Raw genomic sequence first — 25,388 nt, forward strand, 5'->3', positions numbered from 1 at the left:
GCATTGCTGTATTTTTTTAACTCACGACGACGTCTTTCACACATATTCGGAATGTGCCTGTGTGTAACATAAATCGTTCACATGTCTTTTGCAACTTCAAATTTATAAAACTCATGGAAAATCTGCCGATAGAGAAAGTGCCGTCGCACACAGAGAGACGCATGTGCTGTGCGTATATGTGTGTGTCTGTGTGTGTGTTTACAGCAGTTTGACTGATAAATATGGATTTGTAGCTAAATCTTTAGCGATGACGAACATTATTTCCCATTGTTTACATCTTTGTTTCAAAATACGGTTAAGGCTAGACACTGTGCATGTCATGATCAATTTTAACAAATAAAAACACTTACAGGTCGTGGCTCAGAGCAGGCACGTGCACACATAGGGCTCAACCTGTGCAGTGCACATGCCCTTTTTAGTAATGGATAGAAAGTGCCCTTCCAAAATGATCAAAAGCCCCCCTCCCCCCTATCACTTTTCAGTAGGCACGCGACAACACCGCTCTTGCATACACGTGCTCCCCAACCCCCACCACCCCGCTTTACAGTATGTGCGCGAGAACACCGCTGTTCAGAACGTGCGCGACAACACCGCTCTTCAGTACTCGCGCGACAATTACAACCCCCGCTCTTCAAAAAAAATGTATGCTGCACATGCCCTTTGGACAGTCTCTGCATGGGCCTGGCTCAGAGTTTACAGCGTCTCTTTGTAGATGCTCCATCTGTGAGGAGATTTTAGCCGAATCCAGCACTGAACCGAGAGACATTCTGGAAGCTGTGTTTTGTCAAATCATGCTTGCTATGTATTTTATAGTTCTCTGTAACATAATTAATATTGAACTGTAAGCACTTCTGTGTTTGTGTCGTGCCATTTGGAAGCCCAAATACAGAAACAGAGAAGCTCTGTGGAAATAGCAGGATGGCACTTCTCCCTCTGCTGTAATGTTACAGCGCCTCTGGCCACGGCCCTTAGCTGCGCAGTGTGGGTGCGCAGTAAACAAAGCTTTGTGATCTCACAGGGGGCGGAAGTATTTTTTGTAGTCCCCAAATTTCGTTCATTGTAGGCTTTGCTTAGCTAACTCTGTAAAAATCAAGGTTTCCCTTTGCATTGAAGTTTGAGCATTTTACATTCAGAGATGTTGTTTATGTTCACTAGGGATGTCCCGATCCGATATTGATATCGGAAATTCGTCCAATATCAGTCCAAAAAATTATATCGGACTGCGTTAAAAATCTCCGATTTAAGCAGTCCTATTCGCTCTAAACTCCATTACAGCTATTCTATCCAGCAGCATCCAGAGCCAGTATGCAAAGCCCACGTGATCACAACACTGCTTGCAGCAGTAGCAAAGTCTCTAAGATGTAACATGCTCTTCACACTAAATTATGGTGTATTAAGATAGTATTCTATTGTGACTGTAGCACACGCTAACGCGATCAACAACGGCACATCTCTACTGGTTTATTTACTTCACGTCAAGCGATCTTTAAGTTACATTGTTTTGTAAATGCTTCTAAGCAACGCGCTGAATGGCGACGAACCGCACACCATGCGAACCTCATTTAAAACGTTTACGTTACAATTAGGTCATGGCATATCGTGGTTCATCCAGTGTAATACCCAATTCAACACCAGCGCTTCCCACATATAAGACTTTACCTCAGCAGCCCGGTTCTGTGTGTGTGACAAACTCCACAGACTTGGGTGTTCTGCTGTTTCAGACTTCAGAGATGCACTGGACATCTGACTTTGGTAGTCGCTTGAAGATGAGTGCGAGGACACGCGAAGAAAACCTTTTACTAAATAGACTGACCCAGCTCATTATTAAGGGTGACAATACATCCTCTTTTCCTGGACATGTCCTCTATTTGAGACTTAAAAATGCATTTAGCCAGGATTTCTAAATCGCCTATCATGTCCAAGATTCTGCTTTCGTTTTCTATAGCTGTCATGTAAAAGGTGTTAAATGCTAAAGCTTTTTGTTGTTTTAATTGTCTATTAAATAAGAATAAGAAATCATTCTGTTGCTGAGAGCCATTACAGTTTAAAAGAAAGAATGATATTACTTTCTGGCAGAAGTAAAATTTAATTAGAGGCATTCCCATGTTTAAATCTTCTTTAAAAAGCACAGAAGATAAAGTGCTCTGATAAACAGTGTCAGCTTTGCACATGAGTTTGCACTTCTGTCTGTCTTTACATTGTCTACTCTTCCCATGTGGGCAGTGGGGTGGAATCTGTGCAATATGTTATGCAAATAAATTGCAATAAAATTATTCTTTAAATTCTCATTGTATGTGCTGTGGAGAAAAGGTGTTTCAATCCAGCTACTGCAAATAAATTTATGTTAAAGATAATATGTGCAATATATATTATTATAAAATTAATAATGTTTTGTTTGGGAACATTGATACAGCCATAATCTTCTTATGATACAAACACAGATTAAATATCTGATCTCATCATGTAAATGTTTGTACTAACCATATACTGCACATTTTTATTAATATAACAATAACTCTCTATTTCTGCTCCCCTGTGTAAAAGATATTTTTCAGCTCAAAACTGGATCACAAATTCATCAAGAAGCTGTGTGTGAAATTGAAACTTTAGACACTCAACCTTTAGCAGTTGGTCAGTTAACAGTATTTTTTCTTATGATCCTGCTCTCAGCTGTCTCTACCATTTGCTGATGGTAAAAAGTAACTGAAGTGACCTTTAATTAGAATTTTGCACTTTAAAAATATATATTTTGTTTATTCAATTAAGATATCTTTCAGGGTCTTAATATTTATTCTTTAATTCATTTTATATATTCTTATGTGAAAGGTTCACATTTATGCAACCAATAGTTAATAAATTGGTTGTTTATTTCCATACTTACTGTTGCTGACTTTTGTTCTCAGTTTGATCTAGCCGTTCATATACGACTCAACGAAATAAAGAAAAGTAGAGTATTCAAGATTTGTGCTGATATCGGATACAAAATGTTGTATCAGGACATCACTTTTTATTTATATTGTGCAACTTATATTTGTAAAGTCTTTATGCATAGTATATATATTGAAAAAGGGGAAAACAATTGTTATTATTAATAAGTCGTTGTATGAATGATGTAATGTTTAAATTATGTACTATTAAAAACACCTAAGGGTCACGTGACCATCAGGAAGAACGCAGCATCCCATTTTTCAAAGGACACATTTTATGTTCTCGTGGTCTCCAGACTTCGTTCTTCCGAGGACACATGGCAAGACCGGTCTCCACTCCACAAGTACGCAAGTCCGTTCTCAGCGTTCTTGGAATTATGAAACAGCGAGCTTCTCCTCTTTGCTGTGGTGTAGAGTCCCTGGATTAACGTTACAGGTAGGTGGCGATAATGCACAAGATCAAGTGCGATCCGCCAAAAACGGAAGAAGAAGAAGAAGAAGAAAAGAAAGAGGAAAGCAACCTGGCTGTGAGACATGAACAGAATTAGTACTTTCAAACTCATTAGATGCATCTTTAGAAAATGTTTGTCTCCACGAATTTGTAGAGATATATATCACCGATATTACTGCACAGAGTCCAGTTCTCACGGTACTGGTCTCAGCAGAATCATGCAGCTAAAAAGTAAACTAACAAATGGTCCCAGTTTTCAGGATTTCATCATGAGTTCTGATAAAAGCGATTTTGACGGCAGTGAGGAATATGAGGAGCACTATATTCCTAAATACATGTCAGACCATTCACGGAAAGGTCAGATTTTTTTTTTCAGTGGATAGACATGATAGTACTAATGGAAATAATTTTTATTTGTTTTCAAACGAAATAATCATAAAACTACACCACCAAATATTTTGTATCACTTTTTTTTTGCATTATGTCTGACAACTAAATCAGTATTGTTATATAAAAAAATAAGGTGTTGTGTATGTATGCATGATGTGTTTGTTAGTATGTTATTTTAATTATTAGAAAATGACATTAATCAGTATTAGGGGTTTTGTGTATTTTTAAATTAGGGCTGTATTATATTGGAAAAATGTAACATTGCAATATTTTTATACTGTGATATATATATCGATATGAATACAATTTCAACTGATGACTTGAATATATCTGCTTATCACATATTTCTATCATATTTAGTAGGAGTGCTTCAGCATGAAATTTAAAACAACCTACAAGCATAGATAAATACAAAACAAGAAAAAAATATATACAGTTGAAATTAACCATGTTGTATTGTTTTCAAGGTCTCACAGTATTTAAAAAACGTGATACTTAATTCTTTTAAAATCCTCATTCAGTCACACAAACCTCAGAAATACATACAAACGATAAATTATAAAACAAACCTGACATTGCATATCCTGCGATGTGACTATTGTGAATGATCACAGTTCCATATTGATGCTGAAACGATATATTGTGCAGTTGTAGTATAATTACTTTTTTGGTTTGCAGTATATGATTCAAATGTTGACATGTGAAATGTCTTGCAGTATATTTTGAAACATATGGCTGTCAGATGAATACCAATGACACTGAAATTGCTTGGTCCATTCTACAAAAAGCAGGATACTCAAGGACGCTTGAGCTTCAAAAGGTACTTTTTTCAGCAAAAGTTATAAATGTTTCTATATATACCCATGGTGCTATTATTTAACCTGTTTTGCAAGATGAAAAGATAGATGTTTTTCAAACAAAAATCATGACTCATCAACTTTCATGCTAAAATTTATTCTAAACGTATTAAATAATTCAAGAACAACTAATTACATGCGTTGGCAATAATCAGGGACTTTTGACCATGCATAAAGAACCCTACATATAATTAGATACCATTTACAGGTTGAATGTAAAGTAACCTTTTAAGTATTACTTTTTATGTTATTAAAAATCTATATTACAGTGCATGTATGTATGTTTCTATGTAAGTGTGTGTATATATAGGGGTTGGACAATAAAACTGAAACAGTAGCCAATTTAGTGTTGGAGGATTCATAGCTAAATTTGACCAGCCTGGTGGCCAGTCTTCATTGATTGCACATTCTACCTGTAAGAACAGTGTTTGAAGGTTTAATTAGCAGAGTAATAACAAAGTTTTGCTTAAACTATTGCAGTGCACACAATATTATGGGTGACATTAGTTAAAAGAGGACAAATTGTTGGTACGAATCTTGCTGGTGCATGTGTCCAAGAGAGCATGTCTTTGTGATGTATCAAGAGTAGTGTTGTCATAATACTGGAACTAAACAGCACTCATTTGTTTGCAAGAAATTGAGGTTTTTAAAATTTCAGTACCGATCGGTATGGAAATTCAGTATCAAGACAACACTAATCAAGAGCCATGGTATCCAGATTAATGTCAGCATACCACTAAGTAGGACGAACCACATCCAAAAGAAAAGTAATTGTGGGCAAAAGAGGAAGCGGTCTAAAAGTGATGTCTAGGTTCTAGGAGTTTAACGGATCATGATCTTGATGCTCAAAAATGAAAGTTTTTTCTTTAACATTATTTTGTCAATAAGTGGCGACAACCAGCCATCAAAAATATGCCACTGTATAGTTATTCAAAAATGATCCATCTAGTACTGATACTTCTAGTACTGTTTTTGTAATAAATAGAAGGCAAATTATATTTGTCTCCTCCCCTTTTTAACTGATCCGAAAAATGCTCCAATCCGTGACTTAAAAAACCATAATGTGATTCACACAATTACTAGGTGCTAGCACGTATTGTATGCAAAAAAACAAAAAAAAAAAAAAAAAAAATGTTAAACCACGGCTGCCCAACTCACTGTTGAATTAAATGTGCACCTCTGCTGTCATGTTTCCACCAAAACTGTTTGTCATGACTCTGGAGCTTCACAGGGTCAGCATACCAGGCTGCTATAGCCAAACCTTTTTTTCATAGGGTTGTGACAATGAGAAAATTTCCCCACTGGTTTATTGACATGTGAAAATACCAGTAATATTGGTATCACCGTGGGGGTGGGGGTTTCGTCTTTTTTTTCTGCTTTTAAATAGCTTATTAATGTGTGTGTAATATATTTTTACTTTCAGTTTTGTGGAAATTGGCATTTCGGCATTAATTGTTTGAATGGACGACAACAAAACTACAAAAAACAAAAAGAAAAACTAGTATTAAAAACAGAACTTTTATTAACATAACAGAAAAAAAAAAACACAACAATGCTACAGCCTGAAAAAACTGGAAATTAGAACCAAACAAATGACAACCATAGAATGTTTATTACATAGCCTATGTTAGAATGTTTTTAAAATGAATAAGAAAATAAAATAAAGAGATAATTAATTAAATACCACAACTTTTAAATAAGATTAAACGAATGAACAAGAAACAAATATAAAAAAACTCCAAAATGACATTAGGCTACAAAAATGACAGGTCTGCAGTCTTTAAAAAAATAAATAAACAAAAACACTGTAAATTGGCATTTATTAACAGTGCAGTCTACATGTTCTTTGCCAGGAAACCCAACATGTTGACCATCTTTGGTTTAAGGTGGGATCTTGTGGGGCTCACTATATTCCCCATCGTGCTGAATACTCACTCGGATGCGCAGCTTGTTGCGCACACTCAAAGATACTTTTTGGTTACCTTTGCCAACAGGGGGAACATACTTTGATTGTCTTTTGTTGTCCTACCTGACTTCAGTGTCTTAATGTATTAATTTGCCTAATGTGTTATATATTAATAGCTTAGTCCTTATAAACAAACTTTCTATAGAATATTTTATTAACGAATCTATAGGCTACTGAAGAATAAACCAAATATGAAATATTGTCCTTGCATAATAATTATAGTTAAACAAGCTAGCACTTTTAATGTATATATTATGATATATACATTATAACCCACTACACAGTAAAATACTTTTTGAATGGCTCGCCTATTGGCAGCATATATAACCGTTAAGCTTAAACAGGCTAAGCATATTTTTATTAATATTAAAACACATTAATACAAACTAGCCACCCTTTGATAAATTTTTTGTTTTTGTATATTTTTATCAAACGAAAAATGGTTTTCATTTTATTAGAATTATTGTAATTGTTAGGCTACACAACTTCTACAGAACATTAGCTCTGATTACATTTTTTACAGATATCCTACAGATAGACGTTATGGCTCAAAAACATTTATGCTTGTTAATTTCAGTGGTGTATTTTGACAGATTTCGCAGCTATTCTGTCAGGTACCAGCCTTAGTTTTGCGAATTGACTTGTGTGGCATCTACGTATTGATGTCTGGATGACAGCGAGAGAGAGAGATGAGATCAGACCTCAGAGTCGATGTGTGGTTGCACATCACAGTTATTTTACTGCAATTTTTAAATATTGGCTCATCTAAATTAACTTTTCATTCGATTAAAAGCCAAAATGTTGCCAGACAGATGAAGCAACTTTCGGTTTTGGAAAAGAGTGGCTTCAGTTATAAAAGACGCACACACACAAGATACACTCTTGTAGGCCTATTTATTATTGTTTTTTTTTAACATTGAACACATTAACATTAAATTTAATGCTAAATTTACATTAAATTATAATCAAGTACAAAAAAGAACAGCTAAACTTCAGAAAAATTGATCACTACGGTTGCCGGGATGGTTGTTTTGTTTCTCTGCAGTTGGCTTGTCAGTGGCATGGCATTGCTAAATCACTCACATGATTTTTTTTTTTAAATGAGGTGCTTTTGCATTGCATTTTGACACTAAATTGTCCCCCATTCTCTTTAAATTTGACTCTTCTCGTTCTTCTCACATGATAAATGAAATATAACGCATTGTAGCTATGTTCAGAATTTAATTATAGCGCATGCTTTTGTCTTAAGTAAATTACTTAGAATCATTCATTCATTTTCTTCTCGGCTTAGTCCCTTTATTTAATGGGGTCGCCACAGCCGAATAACCCGCCAACTTATCCAGCACATTTTTATGCAGCAGATGCCCTTCCAGCTGCAACCCATCTCTGGGAAACATCCACATACACACACACACACACTCATACATTACGGCCTGTTTAGTCTACCCAATTCACCTGTACCGCATGTCTTTGGACTGGGGGAAACTGGAGCACCCGGAGGAATATCATGCAATATCATGGAATTCCCCAGCCTCAATACTTGTGCTAGATGGGTGCATCCCTGCCAAGTATTACCCGGTAGGGCTGGGTAATATTTAAATTAAAATAATCATGATATAATTTAGGGCTGGGCGATAATACGATAATTATGACAATATATATTTTTTCGATAAAAGGATAATGACAGTTCGATAAGTGTTTAATATTATTTACGCACTATGCGTAAAGCTACGCAAGCATTTTGCAGCCTGCCCTTCCGGGTGGCGTACGCGGCACAAGTTTACAGCAATTCGGTGTTAGTTACACTTAAAGGGTTAAGAAAAAAATAAGGTAGCAATGTCACAGTCACAGACATTGATGACAATGACAATCCGACACAAAACAGAGCAACGTGGCAGAGCAAACTGCAGACTACTCGTGCCATCAAAAGCAGGCAACACCATAAACACGTTTCATTGTTTAAAACAATACCACCCTTATGAAGATGCTAATAAAATTACAAACACAAACAAGTGTTGGTAAACCAGTGCAACCACCCAGCAGAGTGTCATGTCACTGTGCCTTACGAGAAAAAAACCCCCAAAAGACAGACGAAAGATATGACAGACAAAACAAACTCAAACACATCTCAATGAACACTTGATGCTTGCTGTAAATTACAGGCTGCATTATTTAAGGGCATTTGTTACGACATTGATCAGATCTTTTTTGTCAAGCTTATGTTTCCTTTTTAATATTAAGATATTTTTTTTGAAATTTGTAATATTTCTGTTGTCCCTCATTCACCGTGAAATAACTAGCCTTTATATATTTAAAGGAGGTAATCACAGAGGAGAAATCAGATGCTCAAGACATAATCTTTAAAATAATGAGATATTAAAAATGCAGCAAATATATGACAGACATTTGTAATAACAGTGGATCGTTAATTAAATCCTTATTTTCCACGAAGCGAAGCATGGTCCACTCACAGATGTTTAAGATGGGCACAAGCTAAAATATATATACACCTTATATATTTTTCTTTGAAAATATATCTTTTTGCAACAAGTTTCATTATGCATAATGTTTAACTTAATTTTGATGTATATTTTGTTGGTTAGTTATCTACAATAAACAAGAAGAACGAATAACATTGAGTTGAAACGCTTCAAAACAAGTCCGCTATAGTATATGCTTTAGTGTCAAAACAATTCATTAAACTGTTTTTAAGGTTGCAGTTTAATTCATTAACAAAGCATGGTTTGAGCAGCATGAGCTGGACAGTCTTTACAAACTATAAATAAATAAATAAGAATAAACTCAGTCTGAAGGATGAGAGCTCAGAAACTCGTTGAGAGAATAGAGATGCTACCCGCATATCTTGCCGTGATGCACGATTTATAAAATGTGAGTCTGCATTTGCCTATTCATGCCAGTCTGTGCCCCCGTGGGGACCCGGGGTAGAATAGGTCCCTAGCACCCCCTTGCTGATCGTAAGAGGCGACAAATGGGGCAACTTGTTGGCCGTGAGTTGCGACTCGTGTCAGTGGAGGAAGAGATCCTGGTGCTTGAGGATTTTGGTTTGCTGCGGCTACCACTTATCCAACACATCACTTTGGCTCCTACTTCATTTAGACGAGAGGTTGGAAAGGCCCATTCCAATCAATCGGCTTGTCAGGACTTGCCCTGGAACAATTTTGGAATTACAATCAACCATAAAGTTTTCACTCCTTCCAGAAGGCGCTGGCGTAGGGTCAATTGAGCATTATAGACCTTGTGTTTATATGCTTAAGTATACCATTTCTGTATCCTTGATGTACATCCAGTGGATGTCCGTGGCTCTGTACATCCCCTTGTAGGACTCCGAGGTGGGTGAGGAGCAGAGATGATGAACAAATTTCTACTTAACATGGCAAAAATCCAAAACACAAAAAAACGAATACTGGATCAAGATTTGGAGGTTGAACCTACAACTGATTTAATTTTCTCTTCTGAAAATGAAAACTGGCAAAGATTTATCTTATTGGAATCTCTGACTGATGATATGCCCCTTACCAAACTGTCCCCTTTCGCAATTCACAAAGGAATCACAGGAATTGCAGGAGCAGTAAAAGATATCAAAAAGCTGTGATCTGGACAAATTTTGGTGGAATGTGCTAGGAAAGCAAACTCAGGGAATTTACTACGAGCAACAACTTTGGCTGGAATTACTATGAAAGCTTACCCTCATCCTTCTTTAAACAACAGCAAAGGTGTAATTCGTACCAGAGAACTCCAAGATATGGACGAAACTGAAATTGCGTCTGAATTAAAGCAACTCGGTGTAATTGATGTCAAAAGAATGATCATCAAAAAAGATGGACGGATGATTAAAACAGGAACATACATTCTGACTTTTAAGAGACAGCAACCACCAGAGAAAATCAAACTTGGATATCTAAGTGTCACTGTGGACATATTCATACCAAATCCATTGAGATGTTTTAAATGCCAGAAATTTGGTCATGGGTCTGCAGGATGCAAGAATAAGGCTGTTTGTCAAAATTGTGGTGAGGATGATCATGAAATGAACTGCACAAAACCCTCTAAATGTAAAAACTGCCTTGGAGATCATGCAGCTTCATCAAAGAATTGCCCCATCTGGCTCAAGGAGAAAGAAATACAGAAAATCAAACACACAAGGAAGGTGAGCTATCCTGAAGCTCGTAAGATAGTTGAAGGACTCCCTGCCTTTAACTTGAGTAAGCCCTATTCTGCCGTTCTCACACCAAAGACACAAACAACTAGTTGTCAAACAGATCTAACTTGGTTATCCAAAGACAAACCTCAAACGATAAGCAGCATAAAAAATTCAACTTCCCAAAAAACAAAGAATGTGTACATTCAAACTGGTCCAATTCAAGACTCATATCTGGAACAGAGAGAATCAAAAGTTAAAAAGAAAACTCAAAGCACAACAACTCAACAGTCAAATCAAGATAAATGTCGATCTAAAAAAAATGATGACAATCCTAAAGATATTGAAATGACTGACACTATGCCTAGTCGTAGTCGCAGTCTCTCACCCAAGTGTAAAAACAAAGGACCTGCACCTGTCTTTCCCACTTGAGGATAAACAGTCATATAATACAGTGGAAGTGTAGGGGACTGAAAACTAACTTTGCAGAGTTACAGCAGTTGACTGCTGTTTTTAACCCACTTGCTTTTTGTATTCAGGAGACCCACTTATCTCCAAATGATTCCTTCAATTTTAAAGGTTTTAAAATGTTTAGTATATGTGGACCAAATTTACAACGGCCTTCTGGGGGATCAGCTATCTTGGTGAAAAATGATTTAATTCAGAGTCAAATTGCATTGGATACCCAGTTACAAGCAATAGCAGTTCAACTTACTCTACATAGAGCTATTACATTATGCTCTATCTATATTCCCCCTCATGATGCTGTGATACCCCTAGAACTGGATAAACTTGTTTCACAATTACCCACTCCATATATACTTATGGGTGATTTTAACAGCCACAATCCTTTATGGGGCGAAGACCGATGTGATGTCAAAGGAAGAAAAATGGAAGTTTTTATAGAAAATAATGACTTGTGTCTACTGAATGATGGAACAAAAACATATCTTCATCCAGGCCATGGTACATATACTGCAATTGATTTGACAATATGTAGTGCTGATCTTTTTCTTGACTGTTCATGGAGGGTCTGGGATGACCTGTGTGGAAGCGACCACTTTCCAGTTATACTCACATTTCCACAAATTGATGTACAACTTAGACCCTCAAGGTGGCAACTCAAGAAAGCAGACTGGCTCACTTTTCAAACTATGTGTTGCGAAAAATTTATTTCAGCAAACCAAGAAAATCCAATCTCTATAGAATCCTTCACTCAGCAGTTAATTGCCATAGCAGATGAGACCATTCCAAAGACATCAACAAAACCACAACGAAAGACCAATCCATGGTTTAATGAGCAATGCAAAAAAGCTATTGAAACAAGGAAAAAGGCTGAACGTGTTTTTAATAAACATCCATCAACTGCAAATTTTATTCGTTTTAAAATTTGCAGAGCCCAAGCTCGCAGAATCATAAACGAAGCAAAGAAACAAAGTTGGAAACAATTTGTTTCAAGTTTAACTTGCTATACTCCCATGAAGAGGATCTGGAACATGATTCGTAAAATGAAGGGAATGGAAAATGGATCTCGTATACAACACATTAAAAAAAAAGGGATACTTCAGACCAAGGAGATGGATATAGCAAATACGCTGGCTGAATCCTTTGGAAAAAACTCATCAATAGAAAACTGCCTTCCTGAATTTCAGTTAATACGAGCACAGCAGGAATGTAAAGAACTAAATTTTAGTTCTGATAACAAGGAAGTATACAACCAACCTTTTAAGATGGAAGAATTATTGAACTCCTTAAAATGTTCACATGATACAGCTATTGGTCCAGATAAAATTCATTACCAGTTCTTAAAGCACTTGCCATATAGTTCATTATGTCTTTTATTGGATAGTTTTAACCTTGTCTGGTCTTCTGGTAAAATACCAGCTTCCTGGAAAGAAGCAACAGTAATACCTATACCTAAACCAGGAAAAGACCCCTCTGATCCAAATAACTACAGACCAATTGCTCTAACCAGTTGTTTATGTAAAACTATGGAGAGAATGATTAATAACCGTCTTGTCTGGATACTGGAATCAAATAAACAATTAACTGACTACCAGTGTGGGTTTAGAAGTGGAAAAAGCACGTTGGATCAATTAATTCGAATGGAAACCTATATCAGAGATGGATTCATCAGGAAAGAACATGTTGTTGCGGTCTTTTTTGATTTGGAAAAAGCATATGATACAACATGGCAGTATGGAATTTTAAAGGATCTTTACAGAATGGGATTTAGAGGAAGGCTTCCTATCTTTATCTCAAACTTTCTCACTAGAAGGAACTTTAGAGTTCAAGTGGGAAATTCTCTATCAAATGATCACAAACAAGAACTTGGAGTTCCTCAAGGAAGTATACTCTCTGTCACACTCTTCAGCATCAAGATAAATAGCATTGTGGAAATCATTCGACCAGACATGTTCTGCAGCCTTTATGTGGATGATCTTTGTATCTGCTACAGAGGGAATAATATGAGCACAGTTGAAAGGAAGCTACAATTATGTATTCACAGAATTAACCAGTGGTCTGTTGAAAACGGTTTTATGTTCTCTAGAACCAAAACTGTTTGTACACATTTTTGCATCCAGCGATCTGTTCATCATGATCCAGAACGTTTTATCAACGGAGATCCGATCAAAGTTGTTAAAGAAATCAAGTTTTTAGGTCTTCTTTTTGACAACAAAATGACTTTTATCCCTCATATGAAGTTGTTAAAAAACAAGTGCTTGAAAGCTATGAACATAATCAAAGTGTTGGCAAAAACTAAATGGGGAGCAGATTTAACTGTACTTTTGCGTCTTTATCGAGTTCTCATTCGATCCCGTTTGGATTATGGGAGTATAATTTATGACTCTGCCAGGAACTCGTATAAACAGATACTCAATACAGTACATCATCAAGGATTACGGCTTGCTTTAGGAGCATTCAGAACATCACCTGTACAGAGTTTATACACTGAAGCCAATGAACCTTCTCTCCAAAACCGACGGCTGAAACTCTCATTACAGTATGCTGTTAAATTAAAAGCAAATAAGAACAACCCAGCTTATTCTGCAGTATTTAACCCACAGTTTGTACAGTTATATGCAAGTAAGCCAAAAACCATCAGACCATTTGGTGTGCGCTTTAACCCACATCTACAAAATTTAAACATAAACCTGGACATATTAAGTCAAATACACTTCAGTGCCCTGCCTCATTGGACTCTAAAGAAGCCCATAATCAATATGGATTTAGGACATCAGAAGAAAGGAGTAACTCATCCCAGTGTTTACAGACAACATTATTTGGATATTAGAAGCCAATATTCTCAGCATTCACCTATTTTTACAGATGGCTCTAAGGTGGAAAATAGCGTAGCAGCTGCAATGGTAACTGGTCAACAACATTATGGAATCAGTCTGCCTAAAGAATGCTCCATATTCACAGCTGAAGCCCGCGCTTTACTTTTAGCATTGGAGTATATAGAAAATGCCCAACAAAAGAAATCCATCATTTTTACAGACTAAATCATGCCTCCAAGTTATAGAATCTTCAACGAATGATCATCCTTTGATTGATAATATTTTAACTAAAGTTCACCAACTACAAAATCAGTTTTATCACATCATTTTTTGCTGGGTTCCAGGACATGTCGGACTTTTAGGCAATGAGCGAGCTGATGCAGCTGCTAAAGATGCTTTGAAGCAAGTAGTGAACAAATGCCAAATTCCTCCGTCAGAGATGAAACCTTTTATCAACGCTTACATTTTAAACAAGTGGCAAAAGGAATGGGATGCATTAGAAAACAATAAATTACATGAAATCCAACCTGAAGTTTCACACAGAATTTTAAGACATTTTAAGAATCGATTTGATCAAGTAGTTTTTACCAGATGTCGTATTGGGCATACGAGAATAACACATGGTTTTTTGCTCCAAGGTGAAAACCCTACTCAGTGTTTGTATTGCAAAACTCATCTTACTGTAAAACATATTTTACTGGACTATCCTGCTTTTACTGATTCCAGAAGGACTTTTTAGGAAATGAACTCTTTTAAGGAAATTTTTGACAAAGTAACACCCGAAAAGATTTTAGAATTTTTATCATGTATTAACACAAAAAAACTTATTTAATTTATGTTTTATTTTGTTTGTTGATTTTTAAATTGTATATTTATTGTTGAAAGATTCCTGCCTTGAAGATAGCCTTGGTTGCTGACATGGCACTAAATAAAAAAATACATTACATTACATTCATGCCAGTCTGTGAGATAAAATTGGTTAAAACACCTACAGATACAACAGAGATCTGCGTATGCATCCTGCAATATGCTATGTCAAGAGTGTGACTCCATAAGTAAGGTAAACTGCACACACTTGAGTATGTAATGCCTGGACGCGTTTCGCAGCACAAAGCATAACTAAACCTTTAAATGTCCATGCATAATCAGTCATAGAGTAGGTCTATCGAATAAAGGGTTATTGACAATCAGTAGATCATCAAGTAATCGAGCATCCCTAAATAAAATATGTTAAAGGATATTTAATTTTTTCTTTTCGGCTCAGTCCCTTTATTAGTCAGGGGTCGCCACAGCTGAATGAACTGCCAACGCATCCATTTTTATCCAGCAACCTTCTTGCTGTGAGGCGATTGTGCTACATACTGTGCCACTGTGCTGCCTCACCGTGATATCAGGTTTCATAATTCAATATCGATAGTTATTTAATATTTTTTAACAATCTATTTAGGTATATTAGGTTTTTTTTTAACCACTTTATTTTAATTTACCAACATTACTAAGGCAAATAATTTTAATAGTCAAAAACAAAAAATGTTTAAACTAAATATCTGACCTCTTTATAATAAAATAAACATAAAGTGCATCTGGAAAGTATTCATGCCGCTTCAGTTTTTCCACATTTTTTATGTTACTGCCTTATTCCAAAATGGATTAATTTAATTTATTTCTTTAAAATTCTACACACAATACCCCATAATGCCAATATGAAGAAAGATTTTTTTTTAATTGTTGCAAATTTATTAAACAAAAAAAAAGAAAAACATGAAAAATCACATGTACAGTACATAAGTATTTACAGCCTTTGCTCAATACTTTGTTGATGCACCGTTGTTAGCCATTACAGCCTCAAGTCTTTTTGAATATGATTCCACAAGCTTGGCACACCTGTTTTTTGGAATTTCAAGCTCTATTAGGTTAGATGGGAAGCAATGGTGTACAGCTGTTTTCAGATCTCTCCAGAGATGTTTAATAGGATTTAGTCTGGGCTCTGGCTGGGCCACTCTAGGTCATTCACCAAGTTGTTGTGAAGCCACTTCATTGATATTTTGGCAGTGTGCTTTGGATCATTGTCTTGTTGGAAGATGAACCGTTGCCCCAGTCTAAGGTCAAAAGCTCTCTGAAGCAGGTTTTCATGCAAGAATGTCTATGTACATTGCTGCATTCATCTTTCCCTCTATCCTGACTAGTCTTCCAGTTCCCCACAGCATGATGCTGCCACCACCATGCTTCACGGTATGGATGGTATTATCCTTGTGATGAGCGCTGGCTGTTTTTTTCCATACGTAACACCTGACATTCAATCCAAAGAGTTCAATTTTAGTATCATCAGACCAGAGAATTTTTCTTATTATGGCCTGAGAGTCCTTCAGATGCCTTTAGGCAAATTTCAAATGGAGAGTGGCTTCCGTTTGGCTACTCTACCATACAGGCCTGATTGGTGGATTGCTGCACAGATGGTTGTCCTTCTGTAGGGTTCTCCTCTCTGTACAGGCGAGCGCTGGAGTGATCATCGGGTTATTGATCACCTCCCTGACTAAGGCCCTCTTCCCCAATGGCTCAGCTTAGATGGCCGACCAGCTCTAGGAAGAGTTCTGGGGCCTTATATACAAAGACTTTCATTGAATTAATACAAATAAATTGTGTACTGACAAAGCTATAAATGTGCGTACTCTGTAAAAAATTCAGATGTATGAAACACTGCGTACGTGGAATCCCATGCATATTCTCTTTTGTTTGCCTCCTCCCCCTAATAAATATGGTAATGTGAAAACAGACCAAAGTGTTGTGCATATGGATTGTGCAAATCTGATGCCCGGTATCCTTAAAGTTTGAACTGGATGGTGAATTTTTTTCCCTTTTCAAAACCAAAAACCCAAGAGGAGAAATGCCTGTGTGGATCAAGCTCTGTGAGGGGTGCTAAAAGAGCAGGGTTAAGTTGGTTTTGTTTTGATATTCCTGACACATTCAGTGATAAAGCGATGGCAATAACTCACACACCTATTATCCTAAACAGATATAAACTGTGTTTCCTACAAAAATGCAAAGCAGGTTATGTTTCAAAGCTGTTGTTTTCTTTTTTTCCGCTCGATATTATAAGTAATGCTCCGTTTAAGCCCTCGCCAAAGTAGTCATACTAATAGCGAATTGGTCATAGTCACATGAGTTACTGATCCGACAAATACGAACATGCGAATCTGTTGCTAACTTTACTAAACTTCATATTTCCATCTATTTCAGACTACGTATATTTGAAATTACAAATCAACAGAACAAAACCGGTATGATCACAAACTGAGCAGTTGAGATCAATGTACTTCACCAGCAACTGTTTTTCATTAATTTATAAAGAGCACACAAACATAGACAGTAATAGGTAACTTACTGTACATTGTTATGGGTCAATGATGCTAATATTTGGCACAAATCCATCAGTTTCCCCTTTTTGGCTGTTCTTTCTTTGAGTAAATTATGTGGAAGCACTGTCCATCCATGTTTCCTCATTGGTTAGTAACGCTATATTTCATTGCCCATCAATTATTCTATCAGGCTTTTTGTCTAAGAAAGAGAAATCATGGTTTAATTCGTTATTATTAAATTATTTTTAAATTTCACTTCTGCTGAGCATGAGCTAAGCTGTTGAATGGTCTGCATATGAGGCGGCTAGGCTAAGCTAGCTTTAACTTTGATTGAATTATTCTCTAATCGGTTGATTATTATGTCGTGAATATACCCCTGTAATGCATACTGCAGTCATTTTTTGTCTGGCTTTCTTGGATATCTTACCTGTTCGCCAAAAATGACTAATTATCCTATAATATAATGTCTGACACCTGCGCATACACATTAGCCGCATTTCCACTATCGGGCTAGTGCGAGCCAGGTCTTATCGGGCCAGGCCGGGCCAATCGCCCGGGAGGTTGTGTAATGAGGCCAAAATCATGTCGCGTTTTCACTGTTGGGCTAGTAGCTCGCAGCGCGTCACGCAAACACCGCCCCTAGAACTTCCCCTCAATCAAACGTCACACACCCCGCCCACTTCAGTGGGAATCAGACAGATAAAACACACCATGGAATCATCATAAAATGAAGACAACTGCAACAAACAAAATGTAGCAGTACATTATATGTCTAAACACACAGACCTGTGTATTTCCATTCATAACATTTATTTATTCACAGACCGACTGTTGGCATTGTGCTTTGAGTGCTCTCGCCACCAACTAAAGCTCTACATTTAAAGTTTCATTTATAAATTTGTTCACGTCATATAAAAACATAAAAACTTGTTTGAGGACACAGAACACATTTTGTGTTTGGACTTTTCCCCAGAGCATTTAAAGCAGTGCTGCGCAGGACTGAGTGACAAAAAAAAAAAAAAAAGGTAGGCTAGATTCTGCTTTCACTCACCCAAAAAATGCTCTGTTTGCACGATTTGATTAATATCATCCAAATACTTTATAAATAATATTTCAAACATTCTCCGGTGTTTATTGTTTTTAAAAAAATATCAAAAAATTTTTTTTTCAGATCTTTCTAAAATGAAAGTTATATGTGGCTTTAAAGGCTACATTGATCTAGCTAGCTTTTGTTTATTTTATATTGGTTTATTTATTTAATGCGATTTTATTATATCCGATATTTGTAATTCTTTAAATTATATTTCAATATAGCTTAGGCTATTTTATCAAGATATGACACTATATTGTTTAAAGTCTACGAAAGTGGGGACGTAATTTGTTATGTTTTACGTCTTTCTGTTGTTTTTATATTGTGTATTATCTCCAAAATAAAAAAAAAATTTTAAAAGTCGCTCGCGTCATCAACAGTTGTGGAGGGAGCGCTCTTGCTCGGTCTCACGCACACATACAGGCATCTAAACGCACACAAACACACCTTTTAAATTTGACAAAAACACTCAAAAACCTTTACTGTCTGCTGTGTCTTTAATATGGAAGATTATTATGCGTTATTGAAACATCAAGGAGGACGCAGCAAAGAATGTCCCTATAAATTATATTATTTTATGCAACACCCTTACATTTAAAAGGGAAACATAAGGGTGATCATAGGCAAAAAGACCCCAGCCTAAAGGGCTAGATGTTTTCTTTCCCTTATTTTATTTATTTATTTATTTATTTGTTTGTATGGCGCATATACTCATGTGCGATCGGAAAACTGTGCTCGCCTCTCCTTTCACTCCGCCCCGAAGCCCCAGTTGGCCCTCTTTGGCCCATGGTATTCGGCGGGCCAAAAAAGGCCGGTCGCTGGCCCCAAGAAAGCCCTGTTTTGGCCCGATTAGGCCCCGGAAGTGACAGTGGAAACGCGGCTATTGTAAAAGCCCTTCCAGGCAAGAAAGCTTGACAGGCGTAGCAACAGTAACTTAGGAGGGTGGGGCTTAGCGAAGGGTCAATTGTGGCCTTTGTTAGGGCAGTATAGCAGCTCCCCTTTGCTCTTATCAAGGCAGCACCACTGGCATTTCAGTATTTTATCAGTTTTAACTAGTAAGTCAGAAATAAAATCAGAAAACTCTTTTTTAGAAAATTGACATAGGGCCCTGGGGGTCTATATTTGGTGATTAGAGCGAGAGATAATATAGTAGGGTTATCAAAATGAATCGTTTCTTCGGTGCACCACGATGCAGACGCGGACAATTCGAAATCTGTTCAGTAATAATTATAACCGGTTATTACTGACTTCATTTACCTCATATGCGCTCTGTCGCGAGGGAGGCAAGCGCGAGTATTTACAATGCTCTAACTACTTAAAACTCATAAACTATGCACAATTTCACTGTGTGTGTTTGCTGGATCAGTCTTTCACTGACATTAACAGCAAAAGCCCCTATTTCACGGAGATCGAGGGAATGAAAGTACTCCATTTCTCTCTCTCTCACACATACACGCACACACAGAGGCCCATTTGACCTGCTGGCGTGACTTTTCTTCTCCTTTCGGCTGTTAATTCTGGATACAGAAACCAGCGCGTGTCTGCTGAGTTTACTCCACCGTGTCCATCATGCATCAGCTGTGATTGCCGCCTGCCGCTTATTAGTATCACTCATCTGTAAAGAGCGCAGTGTGCAAGAACCAATCGCTACCGTTTTTGTTGAGGGTGTGACCAATCAAAGAGGTGTAAGAGAACTAGACAAGGATCAGGAAGTGAGCTGGATATTTATATTTGTATATATTATTAGCTTAATGCTTGTGTTGTTTAAAGGTAAAGTTTATATATCTGACTGTTTGTATTAAATGACAAAATTGTATTACAGTATATAAATATAAATGTATTCATACATTTTAAAACAAGAACTGCTTCTGTGAAGAAAATATAAAACTGTGTATATAATGCACTGTGATGCACCGAAATATCGAATTGAACCGAATCGATGGCATGATAATCGTAACCGAACCGTGAGACTAGTGTAGGTTCACAGCTCTATAATATAGGTTTTTGCATAATGTCCGGAAGCATAACATTAAGCGCTAATACTTCAAAGGAGTTAAACATAACTCCGTTTCCCTGATTAACATTAATAATATTACTAAAGATTGATGCAACCCCACCACCACGACCAGTTTAACGAGCCTCTTGTTTATATAACAATCCTGGAGGAGTTGCTTCATTTAAACTAATATAGTCATTTTGTTTCAGCCAGGTTTCAGTAAGACAGAGTGTATTAAAATTGTTATCTGTTATTATTTCATTTATAATAAGTGCTTTAGGTGCTAGTGACCTGATGTTTAGGAGACCAAGCTTTTCGAATTTGTGTTTCCACTTTTTACCTGTTTTTCTGGTTTGATTCTTAATAGATTTTTTTTTTGGAGCACACAGTACGTTTATTTCTTGATCTAATAATACGAGGAACTGACACAGTCTCTATGGGGTTAGCCAGATATGCATTACTGTTATTTAAGTGGAATGAACAAGAGTCTATATGGCTATAATGGGAATTTTGTGAATTTTTACTTACTAGTCAGACAGAACTTAGTGTCCTGGAGATGTTGTTCGACAGGAGTTCAGCTCCAGCTCGACTGGGGTGCAGGCCGTCAGCTTGGAAAAGCCTAAGACGCTCCAAGAAAAGATTTCAGTTATTGGCAAAGAGCAATTTCTGTTCTTTACACCATGTTAATAGCCATTCATTCAGAGCAAAAAGTCTACTGAACCTTTAAATTTCTCTGCGGTAGGTAGGAAGTGGTCCAGAAACGATGATCGATCGAACCATCTCGATCAGGCTCCTGAAGTCCCTCTTCAGAATCTCCGTTTGACGAAGCCCGGTGTCATTCGTCCCCACTTAGAGGTCGTCAGCACTGAGGCTCTAAACAGCGCTCAAAATAGTAGGAATCTGTGCAGAAATATTCTTAACGCGGGCACCAGGGAAGCAGAAAGTGCATACTTTGTTACCTTTGGAGGAAGCAGCGCGGATGTGGCGAACTATGGAGTCACAGATGATAGCCACATCACGACTCGTTTTACAGAGAGGGGCGAAGCGGTTCTCCGTGGAGATCTTGAACACGGGAGGAGAAGACATTCTGCCCCTGGTCTTGGTAAACATCTTTTATACGGCAGCACCCAGGGGCCGTGTTAGCCGGGTGTTGTTCCCGCAGCCGCGCTCGCTTCATCTCGTGGTTGCGAATCTGGGACTCCACTACTTCCAGCTCCAGCTCCAATGCCTCCATCGATGCTTCTGCACTCAAATACAGACAAACAAGCGACATTGTACAGGGTGAAGAGCAAAGCCAGTAAGTGAGAGAATGAAAGAATGAAAGCAGTACTAGCAGGCTAAAGAAACAAACAACAAGTGGATGCTCGAGAGACAGAATGTTTAAAAGTAAATTTGTTTGTATAAATTAATTAAGGGTTTCTTCACTCTAAGTAGGAGAGACAAATACTTGCCGAACGAGGAAGTATTTTATAATAAAAATGTACAAACCCAATTCCAAAAAAGTTGGGACACTGTACCAATTGTGAATAAAATTTGGATGCAATGATGTGGAAGCTCCAAATTTCTATATTTTATTCAGTATAGAACATAGATGACAAGTCAAATGTTTAAACTGCGAAAATGTATAATTTTAGGGAGAAAATAAGTTGATTTTATATTTCATGGCATCAACACATTTCAAAAAAGTTGGGACAAGACCATGTTTACCACTTTGTAGCATCCCCTCTTCTTTTTATAACCGTCTGCAAATGTCTGGGAACTGAGGAGACAAGTTGCTTAAGTTTAGGAATAGGAATGTTCTCCCATTCTTGTCAAATACAGGCTTCTAGGTGTTCGACTGTCTTAGGTCTTCTTTGTTGAATCTTCCTCTTTATGATGCATCAAATATTTTATATGGGTGAAAGATCTGGACTGCAGGCTGGCCAATTCAGTACCTGGATCCTTCTTCTACGCATCCATGATGTTGTAATTGATGCAGTATGTCGTCTGGCATTGTCTTGTTGAAAAATGCAAGGTCTTCCCTGAAAGAGAAGACGTCTGGATGGGAGCATATGTTATTCTAGAACTTGGATATACCTTTTAGCATTGATGGTGCCTTTCCAGATGTGTAAGCTGCCCATGCTACATGCACTCATGCAACCCCAAACTATCAGAGATGCGGGCTTCTGAACTGAGCGCTGATAACAACTTGGGTTGTCACCGTCCTCTTTAGTCCGGATGACATGGCGTCCCAGTTTTTTAAAAAGAACTTCAAATGTTGATTCGTCTGACCACAGAACAGTTTTCCACTTTCCAACAGTCCATTTAAAATGAGCCTTGGCCCAGAGAAAACGCCTGCGCTTCTGGATCATGTTTAAATATGGCTTCTTTTTTGACCTATAGACTTTTAGCTGGCAACGGCGAATGTCACGGTGGATTGTGTTCACCGACAATGTTTTGTGGAAGTAGTCCTGAGCCCATATTGTGATTTCCATTATAGTAGCATTCCTGTTTGTGATGCAGTGCCGTCTTAAGGCCCGAAGATCACGGGTATCCAGTATGGTTTTCCGGCCTTGACCCTTACGCATAGAGATTGTTCCAGATTCTCTGAATCTTAGGATGATATTATGCACTGTAGATGGTGATAACTTCAAACTCTTTGCAATTTTTCACTGAGAAACTCCTTTCTGATATTGCTCCACAATTTTTTGGCACAGCATTGGGGAAATTGGTGATCCTCTGCCCATCTTAACCTCTAAGAGACACTGCCACACTGAGAGGCTCTTTTTATACTCAATCATGTTGCCAAATGACCTAAAAAGTGAAAAATTGGTCCTCCAGCTGTTTCTAATACGTACATTTGACTTTTCTAGCTTGTTATTGCTACCTGTCCCAACTTTTTTGGAATGTGTAGCTGTCTTGAAATCCAAAATGAGTCAACATTTGGCCTGAAATTGAAAAATTTCTCACTTTCAAAATTTGATATATTATCTATATTCTATTGTAAATAAAATATAAGTTCATGAGATGTGTAAATTATTGCATTCTTTTTTAATTCACAATTTGTACAGTGTCCTAACTTTTTTGGAATCGGGTTTGTAAATTGTGAGTCTATGTGACAGGTAGACTCGCAATTTACTGCAAACCATGCTGTTTGTGAGGATGAATTAATAATGGGTTGACCGCCTTGCTACAATATTTGTTAAGTACTTTTGAGCATCCCATATTATTTGCAAATTTATTGCTGGCATTGCACGGTTTAAAGATGCTTTGTAGTGTGCAATTTAACATAATTGCCTCTAGAAGTCACCAATGGAAATATAACAAACACACACAAGAAATGCATAAATGCCAGACATGAAGTTGGTGTGGACCAATGCACATTGTCACGTTAATTTCATCGTTAGTAAATCCAAACATGAGCGTGAAATCTGGCGGATGCAAAGTTTTTTTGCATACGCAGCGTTGATACTTGAGGCCCCAGGTGGATCCAAACATCTTCCACTTAGGAATGATAGAGGCCACTGTGCTCATTGGAACTTTCAGAGCAGCAGACATTTTTCTGTAACCTCCCCAGCCTTGTGCCTCGAGACAATCCTGTCTTGAAGGTTTACAGATAATTTCTTTTACTTCATGCTTGGTTTGTGCTTTGACGTGCTGCCAACCCTGGGATCTAATATAAACAGGTTAATGCATTTTCAAATCATGTTCAATCAACTAAATTAAACACAGGTAACTACAATTAATCTGCTGAAACATCTCAAGAATGATCAGTGTAAACAGATTGTACCCGAGCTTAATAAATTTATTTATTTATTTTATTTTTTTTTTTTCAGGTTTTTCGCTCCCATGTGTACGTCGTGCACGTTGCACACCTCCCATTAGAAATGACAAACTGCAGTGTTTCCTCTAGGATTTTTTTTTCAGCTGTGGCGGCAGGCCTTTTACACAGATCTACCAACTACCTATGGCTCCATTTTAATTTTAAATATCTTGAGCACAGTATTACAAGTTGAGATTGCATTAATGTAATATGAGCATGTGAATCTCTTTGCTTGCACGCTAATTTCGTCTGTTTGTGCACAAAAATTCCTGCACGCCCCCTCAAATATACCCTGCTCAAGTGCAGATTTACTCATGTACTCTCAAATAAATGCTGCTGAACGAGATTTAGTGCATTTATGTAACAAGTGTGTCTCCAACATACCTTCATACCAGGCCCATGCAGAGACCATCAAAAGGGCATGTGCAGGATCAATTTTTTGAAGACCGGGCGGTGGGGATGTGTAGTTTTTGAGCGCGTACTGAAGAGCAGTGTTGCGCGCGCATTCTGATCAGCTGTGTTGTCGCGCGCATACTGTAAAGCGGGGGAGGGGGGTTGAGCGCGCATACTCAAGATCAGTGTTGTCGTGCGCCTACTGAAGGGCGGGACGGAGGGTGTGTCGCGTCGCGTGGGCACTTTTGATAATTTTGAAAGGGCACTTTCTATCCAAGACTAAAAAGGGCATGTGCACTGCACAGGTTGAGCCCTATGTGTGCAGGTGCCTGCTTCATACCATTAGTCAGCATGTCACCTTAAAGGGTTAAACAAAGTTTAAAAGTTAAGAAAAGTTTGCACTGTTATAACTCACTTACCTTTTAAACACGTTTTGGTGCGATTTATAACCCGCTATTCAAAAAACAGCAATGACTGAATGTTTTGAAAGAGAAGCTGTAATGTAGCCATGGTGGGATGAGTTTAGGTGTAAGAGAATAAATGTAGCAGAAACCATGAACTGACACCCTAAGCTTATTGACATTGCTTCCAAGGCGTGCGCTTAGCAGCCACATTTTAACAAAACTATAGCGCTTTATACTGAAATTTTTTTATTATCGATATTGACAATGGTATTAGGTCAATAATACTGATATCGATTTTATCGCCCTGCCCTACTAA

The 25,388-nt window shown here is 37.4% G+C and overlaps 1 protein-coding gene across 3 annotated transcripts in view; it reads left to right on the forward strand.

The window, feature by feature from the left end:
* The first annotated feature begins 3,197 nt into the window (after positions 1 to 3,197).
* The window catches only part of cdk5rap1 (CDK5 regulatory subunit associated protein 1), a 106,719-nt gene continuing 84,528 nt past the window's right edge, over positions 3,198 to 25,388 (forward strand). Inside the window, exons 1-2 of one of the 3 annotated variants that reach the window (XM_073915972.1) lie at positions 3,198 to 3,363; positions 4,485 to 4,588. In XM_073915972.1, coding sequence (XP_073772073.1) covers positions 4,511 to 4,588 — 78 coding nt within the window. In that variant the 5' untranslated portion in view covers positions 3,198 to 3,363; positions 4,485 to 4,510. 3 annotated transcript variants of the gene reach the window in all.

The sequence above is a fragment of the Danio rerio genome, chromosome 11 (genome assembly GCF_049306965.1).
Source record: "Danio rerio strain Tuebingen ecotype United States chromosome 11, GRCz12tu, whole genome shotgun sequence".
NCBI lineage: Eukaryota > Metazoa > Chordata > Actinopteri > Cypriniformes > Danionidae > Danio > Danio rerio.